Here is an 8,857-nt window from a genome sequence, read left to right on the forward strand (position 1 = left end):
AATAAGCCACTGTCCGATGCCAATTAAGTTACCAATTAAGTTACCGGACATCAAGTTACCAACATTTGATGGTTCTTATGACCATTGGCTTGAGTATAAAAACTCCTATATAACCATAATCCACTCACGCACAGATTTAGACCCCACACAGAAATTCCATTACCTGAAGTCCTCGCTCAATGCGGTAGCCTTGCAGGTCATCAGCGCCTTAGAGTTTACTGCAGATAATTATGCACATGCTTGGGATTTACTACAAAATAGGTATAATAATAATCGTTTGCTAATATATAACCATGTCAAAGCTTTGTTTTCCAACACATCCTTAAATAAAGAATCTGCCTCACTAATTAGGATGACCCGTGATAGCCCAGTGGATATGACCTCTGCCTCCGATTCAGAAGGAGTAGGTTTGAATCCGGTCCGGGGCACCTCCAACTTTTCAGTTGTGTGCATTTTAAGAAATTAAATATCTCACATGGTTCAAATGGTGAAGGAAAGACATATTGAGGAAATCTGCATACCAGTGAATTTTTTTAATTCTCTGCGTGTGTGAAGTTTGCCAATCCGCATTGGGCCAGCGTGGTGAACTATTGGCCTAAGGCCATAAACTGCGTTAAGCGTGCCTCTCGCGTGTCCATACAAAAACGACCCGCGCGTGCCCATGCGCGTGCACACGCTCGTGAGCCCGTCGCGTGATACTTCCGTGCAATGGGGCACGCATGCACGCGACGTGATCACGCATCACGTTGGACGGGTCCACGCGCGAAGCCCGCTAGCGGGTGCACGCGCGTGCTTGTTCAGTTGACAGCGCTATCTCGAACCGACCGCACGCGCGTGCCCGGCCCATAACAAAAAATGACAAATTTTGATACAGAAAGGGTAATTGTTGAAGTTCAGTGTCGTCCTGCCATATGGGACCAATCAAGCGAAATATTTAAAGACCGGGACGCTAAATCAAAAGCATGGCTAGACATTTGTAAAGTACTGTTTGAAAATTATGATGACTGGAGTGAAGCAGAAAAAAACATACAAGGTAAGTACCTACACTCTTTATTTATTTTATAATAACGTAGGTTAGGTAAACTATTCTTTGCGCCAAATTTTTATTTTTAATAATCTATGCAATTAGTTATGTATAATTAGTTATTTCAATTTTATTTGTGTCAATTAAATGTTTTCAACAATTAATCCAACTATAAAATTAAAACTCGGAATATTTACAATAATTTACCTATGTAAATATAAAATCATGCTTATATTCAAAACTAGTGCAGAGATACTGCGTATTTCTGAACATTGTGAAATTCGTGTGAACAATGTCCCATAATATTGGTATGGTTTTATATTGCTCGATAGATTCCAAAGTTCTTGCTTTCGGCCACGCGGTTATGTTAATAAAAAATGTGTGGTAAAAAACCGTGAAAATTCAATTATTGAATGTACATAAATTATAATAAATTATTTTTAAGTAAAAAAAAAACCGCCTTCAAAAAACGAAGAACTAAAAAGCAAAAAATAATTATTTTTTAATTATTCACTTATAAATATGATTTACAAGCAAAAACCGATAAAACAAATGTACTTACTTTATACCTAGTGATAAGCACTGAAACATTTTGGATTCAGTGCCAAATGAAACATTGAAGTGCGTTCAAATAGCACCCCATTGGCACCGACTCCAAAATGTGTCAGTGCTTATCACTAGGTATAAAGTAAGTACATTTGTTTTATCGGTTTATGCTTGTAAATCATATTTATAAGTGAATAATTAAAAAATATTATTTTTTGCTTTTTAGTTCTTCGTTTTTTGAAGGCGGTTTTTTTTTACTTAAAAATAATTTATTTTTTGCTTTTTAGTGTTCTAAATAAAAAAGGTACACGTAAATGTTGGAGTTATCTTGTTTTATTGCAGAGTTCCTATAGCCATGTTTCGGCTCCAGCATCAGATCAGCTATGTCTTCGTAATATTCCTTGATTTCCATATAGGGTAAAAGTGCTCGGCAATACGAATCAAACGAGCCCAAATTTGTTGGAGCTATCTCGTTTTATTGCAGAGTTCCTATGGCCACCTTCCGGATCCAGCATCAGATCAGCTCTGTATCTTCATAAATTGCATTATCATGCAAGTTACTTCAGAAAATATCGTTATCGCTTCGAGTGTACCTATAATATTAAAAAGATTCCCTCAAGTTTCCCAGGATCCCATCATCAGATCGCAACCTGGTTTTCATGGGACCAACTAGAAACGACACCCTTTCAAACAAAAAAAGAATTTTCCAAATCGGTTCAGCCGTTTTCGAGTAATCTCCGAACATACCTAAAAAAAAAAAAAATAAAAAAAAAAAAAAAAAGATTCCGACGAATTGATAACCTCCTCCTTTTTGAAGTCGGTTAAAAAAGCCAACTATCTTCAATAAATACTGCGATCTTGCCATGACAGCTGTCCGTCTGCAACGAAATAATCTGCGAAGTTATCGCGTAATGTATACGAATCTCTGTGGGTATTTCCAATTAACCCCCGAACTGAACGTATATGGTCTGGTATAATGACAATATCATGAAAGTCATTAATTTGACTTCTTGATCTTATAAAATTATGCAAAATACAAATTGTTTTAAGAAAACAAATTGCTTTGTCTTTTCCAACGTTCAATGGACGATGGAGTATGCGAAATTTATTAGCCATGATACCAAATGTACACTCAATATAACGTCGCGCTCTCGTTAACCTATAATTGAATATTTTTTTTTTGTAGTTTAAATCGAGAGCTCGAGCATATGGCCGCATGACATGGCTAGATAACCCAAATGCTTCATCTCCTACAATAATATAGGGCAAAGCTGCGGTTGCAGCAATGTTTGTTGGTTTATCATTGTGTATTACGGGCAATGCTTTGGCAGGAGGAATATCTATTAAGTCATTGTTGATTTGTTCGTACAATCGGCTTTGTGTGAAAATTGCGGAGTCAGATTCTTTACCCTGCACTCCCACGTTTATATAGGTAAACTCATAGTTGGCGTTACACATTGCAAGCAGTACAATAGAATAGTAATGCTTATAGTTGTAATAGAGGGAACCACTATGTGGAGGTCTTATAATGCGTATATGTTTTCCGTCTATTGCACCTATGCAGTTAGGAAACTGGGCTTGCGTTAAAAAACCTTTTTCAGTCTCTTCCCATAGCGCACGGGAAAATTTTGGTATACATTCTTCCTTTAACCTTTCAATTATAATTTGACAAACTTCTGTTACTATTTTTCTGACCGTGGTTAGTCCTGTATGATACGCCAGATGAATATCGACGAAGGTATGTCCACTGACTAAATATCTGTAATAAAATAAAATACCTGTGTTATTGTTTCAGTGAAAAAGCTGCAGCAAAGATGGAAAACTGCAAGAGACACTTATATAAGAGTGAGGTCTACTAAAAAAAAACTTAAATCAGGCTCCGGTTCCAGGGCAAATAAAACATACATTTACTATGACATGCTGTCATTTTTAGATTCAAACTCGAATACTCAAGGAGAAGAATCGGCAGACAATTTTAATCAGTCAGTAGAGCAAAACGCGTCACCGAGAACTTCACAAAATAATACGATTATTGAAGAAGATTTGATTAATATACCTAGCACCAGCTCCAGCGTTACCAAAGAAACACGATCTTCCAAGAAACGTAAGTGCGAATCGCCAACTGATTTCGAATTAGAGTTGTTAAATTGCGTGAAGAATAACACTGCAGATAATATGGACGAAGACTTGAATTTTTTTAAGTCATTATTACCAACTGTAAAAAAATTGAGTTCCTTTAAAAAATTATTATTTCGTACGAAAGTATTAGAAGCTTTGATTGATATAGAAAAAGAAATGATTATTACCATTGATGACCTTTCATTAACGCAAAATACGGTAACGAATGATTTAGAATCCTTAAATGTAAGATCAGATACGAACAATGAATAAATAGGTAACAAGAAAGACTTTGAAGATTTGATTAAGACTGTTTAATTATTAAGAACAAAAGAAAGAGAAGAACATGAAGAACTATTTAAGTTAGTAAAAAGCGCAATTTTATATTTATATTTTTCTGGTCTCACGTGCAATTATTATGATATGCAAGGGCATTCGCCAAAAGTTTACAAGCCTTGAGGTGTAATGTTCATAAGGAAAGAAACGGGGTCGATTCGGACACTTTTATCTTAAACCCTATTTTGGGGTCAAATAAAAAAGTGTATCAATAGACCCCTTTTTTACTTAATGGACCTTTTTTTTGAACCTACTCATAACATTGCTCCTTCATATGTCCTCTTCTTAAATTTAATCTTTTATGTAGTAAACTGTGATTATGATTGTGATGATAAATAAGAATTTAAAATAATATTAGTACCCGATCTAGTAATAGAAGGGAATAATTAATAAGGGAAATATTCATATGTAAAAACTTGCAATCAATATGCGTCATTATAATTAATACTTTGTAAGGTAGGTATATTAATATAATTAAGACATTTAGACTTATTGTACTGTTTTAACTGTTATTGTGTTTTTTTATTTTAAACTTGAACCTGTGATTTTATTAGTGTATTTCAAATGATTAATCAAAAACTAATTGTAACGTAGCGTTTATGCAAGACACTGTGATGACTGTTGTGATTAAGTATATAAAAAAATTAGTGAATAAGTAGGTATAGATAAAACAAAAAACGAAAACGATAAAACTGTGTAATTTAGAAATAACAAAATATAATTAATAAATGTAAGAAACTGTGATTAATATGATGATTAATAAGTGTGCGGTTATGTGTTTCGGTCCTAAGAACAGAGTGAACCACATCAAGAAAAACATTTTAAGCCATATTCAGGTGTCACTGCCGAAACAATAAGAACTTCTTCTTCTTTCTTGCTTGATGTGGCTAAACAGTAATGTGACTTACATAAATTGGCAAAAAAATATGAGTGTTCTAAACTTTTGTTAAATAATGACTGTTTTTTACATGAATAAAGATGATTATTAATATCGAAATGTCTTTACTTACCGCAATGTCATTGCAAATCGTTCCATTGGTGATACGATTGACGTAGATTTCAATCGTAGATTGTTAGTCTTCAAATAGGGCTCCAGTTTTGAATATAATTCATCATAGACTTGTAATGAAACTTTAAAATATTTGAAAAAAAACCTTTCATTTTCTCTTAATATACCAAACTTCACCACGAATTCCCCGCACAGTAACCTAGATTCAACGTACGGGCTTACTGGCTGGCGTCTTTTTTTGGCAATTCGTCGTCGCCGTCGTCTTGATAAATAATACAACATTAATTTATCCATAATTACTCGACTGTACACCTCCAACGTCAAAATTGTACTGAGAAAACTGCGACGCGGATGCACGCGCCGATGCCCGCGCATAAGCACGCGAACGTGCTCACGTGCGTGCACCAGAAGCGTGGCCCGCGACGTGCTCACGTGCGTACACACGCGTAACGCAGTTTATGCCCTTAGAAGTACCGAGTACCGAGGAGCGCAAGACGTCAACAGAGTGCGAGTCCAATACTCGCAAATACTCTAACGGTCCAACCAATACGGGACGTGTTCAGAGACGCGTTCGATTAGTAATGAGTGAGTGAGAGACTTCTATCAATGCCGAAAGAAAATAGACTTTGTTGTCTAGACATAAGACCGGTTTTTCAACGCAATAAACACTTCATACTCCAACAGTCAAAACCTCGCGAGACGCGTTCCCGGACGCGTTCGTTTAAGAATGTGTGAGTGACGTCCCATTGCCGATGAAAAATTGTCTTTACCTTATCAAATATAAGACCGAATTTTTAACGCAGTATACACTTAATACTCCAAACATCGTACTGAAGCATGCGTGAGTGAGTCCCTGATTTTAATCCTTATTTTAAAAACATAATGTGATCATTTATTGTTTTAGTATGATTATTTATCCGCTAAAGTAACAAGTTAATGTAAACCGACAGTATCATGAGGTAATATTAAAAGAAATAACTAGATAATAAAATTAAATTGAAATTTTGAAATTAATGACTGAAATATTTTTTTTGCATTTTTTTTTTGTGGATTACAAAACCAAAAATAGTTGAAGAAAACAATTGAGAAAAACAAAATAAAAAGACAAAAATGATTTTCTGTTACCCGGGATCGAACTCAGGATTCTTAGTTTATCGTATCTAGCGTACATACCACTAGTCCAAATGACTGTGTAGAACTCGGTTGAAATTAATGTACGCTTACTATCAGATAATATGATGTAAAATCGCTGGCCACTGAGTATTTAGGAGTACGTATCTATTCTATAGGTCCTAATGGCTCGTACTTCTAAATACTCGTGGAGCTAGTCTTTGGAGCGCGTCTCTCGGCGTACTCGTATTCGTAATACTCAGTACGCGTTTTAGCGAGTACGACTCACCTCTAATACAAACAATTACCATTTTACCAAGGCTATCTGGCTCTGGCTCTAGCCCTCTGGCCCTTGCCAAGTACCCTTATTGCTTGCTTGGTGCCTCAGCCTGCCGCTGGCCGTGGCGTCCAAAAACGCACATAGCTAATTAAATATCCAGTGTCCACCATATTCATTACTAAATACAAATAGTTAAATAATAAATACAATAAATTTGTGACTGTTTGCTTTGATGTCCACATCCACATTTCCACAAACCAAACTTCAAAATAATCAAAGTCATCAAAGTCAAACAAATACAGCCGATAAGATCAAGGAACATATTTACTCAGGAGTTATGATCTCCTTAAAACCATCATAGAACAATACCCCAATACTTACGCTTACTCTACTCTTTGCAATAAACATCTGTAATTCTGTAACATTGTCTATGACCTATGTCTAATGTCTATTATCTTGGTCTACGGTATGCTTAGACCATTAATAACAGGACTTGGCTCGCTAACTGTTACCCCTCTGTCAAAGATCAAAAATCTATGATCTAACGCGTTTATAAAAACTGTTGCTACAGAATCGATGTTTCATTGTTGTAATCGTTTTCGTCGAGTAAAGAGCTCCCTAAAAATGCCGGTTTGTGTAGTTAAATGGCATAAAAAACGGCCAAAAACTTGTAGTTTAGTAAAAGATGGAGTAACGTTTCATTTGAAAGTATTAAAGTATATTATTAAACCTTAATTTTATCAAATTTGTAATAAAAACAATTTATAAAAAGAATCGATTCTTTTGACAAAACAGCCAAACATCGATCAGTAATCGAATATTCTATGTATTTAATCTGTGGATAGTCTAAGCAATGCCACAGTAAAAATATATACAAGTAGTAGTTTGACTTCATACTAGAGGTCGAAACGCGAGCTATACCTACGCACCTCGAACTCGGGGCGTGGGGTGCAGACAGTCGCGACTGTGCCGCAGTGACGAACGCACGGTGCTTTGACACCTATATATAATGGACATGTGGCATTTTACGTCAAATATGGTCAAGGAATTATTTTTATAAAGAATCAACAAAATTTTTTCGTGACCTCTCTAACTTAAAGAAAGCTACCTCAATGGAGCGAGATAGATATTTTTTAGTCATTGCGTAAAGAGGTTAGACATATTTTACATGACAACATCAATTATGTCAGTTGTGCTTGTGACCAAATTATCCTTCAAGGTCATTGATTAGTATCAGCTTTATTTAAATCTACCAATCAAAAAACAACACGCATTTTATTAATCACTTCCTATTTTACTACAATTTACAAAGAATTTTATTTGTTTACATAAAAAAAGTATATTTACAATCACAAAACTAAATGGAAACGCAAATGTAATGAAAATGCTGGAGGCGGGCAGCCCTATCACATGTGTACGTACCGCGCGGTTGTAGGTATTTATTTCAAAAATACAGCCGAGTTACAATACTGCTTGTATATATTTTTACTGTGGCAATGTGTTTGTAAGTCTGTGTAAAAATTAAAATTGTAAGTGTGTGTATTGCGAGTCAAATTTATAGTTGTGTGTAGTGTAGGGACACAGAATATACTTAATGGTGTTAAATGTTTTCGATGTGTGAGTTTAACTCGTCCCCCTCAAAAAACGACAGACTTTTTTGTTGGTGAATTTGGGTGCGAACCAAGTCCAGTTATTAATGGTCTAAGATGGTATGGCTTCTTTTTATTTATATTCTATGGATACCAGTCCTTTAGGTTTGTCTATGATTGTGCCCTATTCCATAGAGCATGGATCGATTAATAAATTTTTCTCAGACAAAATACGAATTACATAGTGTATCTATTAATCTGGGGTAGATACTTTTTTTTCATCTAAACTAAAGTAAAATTTTTACTGGTTATCAAAATCAAAGAACAAAATAAATTAAAATTTATAGCTTTTAATACTTCAATAAATGACTTTATACACTATTTAAAAAAGAGGCAAGTAGCATAATTATTGTTTGCTTTGACACCTATATTGTTTGACTATGACTTCATTGACTTGTGGCATATATTCAATGTACTCTATGACTTGTGGCTTGACTTGACGAGTGACGACCTTCGTATTCGTTTTCGTAGTTCGTTTGTGAAACTGAAATGTGATAATGATTTTAGTTTTAGAGAATTTTCTTACTTCCAAGATAATGTTAGAGAGTTGGCTCTTGCCACCATAAATATTCCTGCGCTAATCGAGCCGTTAGGAATCAGTCGGGATGATGGTAAGAGACCTGATGGATTGACGCTGGTTCCCTGGGAAATGGGGCGGGCCCTAATGTGGGACGCTACATGCGTCGACACATTAGCACCGTGTCATATCAGGGAGACAGAATCAAGACCGGGAGCCGCAGCAGAAAAAGCCGAAACCGGTAAGTGGCTCAAATATGCCTCTCTGA

The 8,857-nt window shown here is 35.5% G+C and overlaps 1 protein-coding gene across 3 annotated transcripts; it reads right to left on the reverse strand.

Annotated features, from left to right (window-relative positions):
- Positions 1–1,885: 1,885 nt before the first annotated feature.
- On the reverse strand, positions 1,886–7,697 carry LOC128199517 (uncharacterized). Of its 3 annotated transcripts, none has more exons than XR_008252140.1 (2): positions 5,035–7,697; positions 1,886–3,785 (listed from the first exon to the last, which is right to left on the reverse strand). XR_008252140.1 is itself a non-coding variant. In XM_052889480.1 (2 exons), exons 1-2 carry the CDS (start codon positions 5,406–5,408, stop codon positions 2,411–2,413), a joined length of 1,293 nt encoding a protein of 430 aa, XP_052745440.1. In that variant the 5' UTR covers positions 5,409–6,817; the 3' UTR covers positions 1,886–2,410. The 3 variants fall into 3 exon arrangements, 1 of the variants encoding a protein (XP_052745440.1); XR_008252141.1 differs by having other exon boundaries at positions 1,886–3,329; positions 3,627–7,697; XM_052889480.1 differs by having other exon boundaries at positions 1,886–3,329; positions 5,035–6,817.
- Positions 7,698–8,857: the final 1,160 nt, after the last annotated feature.

The sequence above is a fragment of the Bicyclus anynana genome, chromosome 26 (genome assembly GCF_947172395.1).
Source record: "Bicyclus anynana chromosome 26, ilBicAnyn1.1, whole genome shotgun sequence".
Classification (NCBI taxonomy): Eukaryota; Metazoa; Arthropoda; class Insecta; order Lepidoptera; family Nymphalidae; genus Bicyclus; species Bicyclus anynana.

Excerpts from the sequence above, each read along its gene's own strand:
- LOC128199517 (XM_052889480.1), bottom strand. The coding sequence starts at position 5,408 with ATGCGCGGGCATCGGCGCGTGCATCCGCGTCGCAGTTTTCTCAGTACA. Across the intron at positions 3,330-5,034 it reads CGATTTGCAATGACATTGCG|ATATTTAGTCAGTGGACATA; the intron begins GTAAGTAAAGAC and ends ATTTTATTACAG.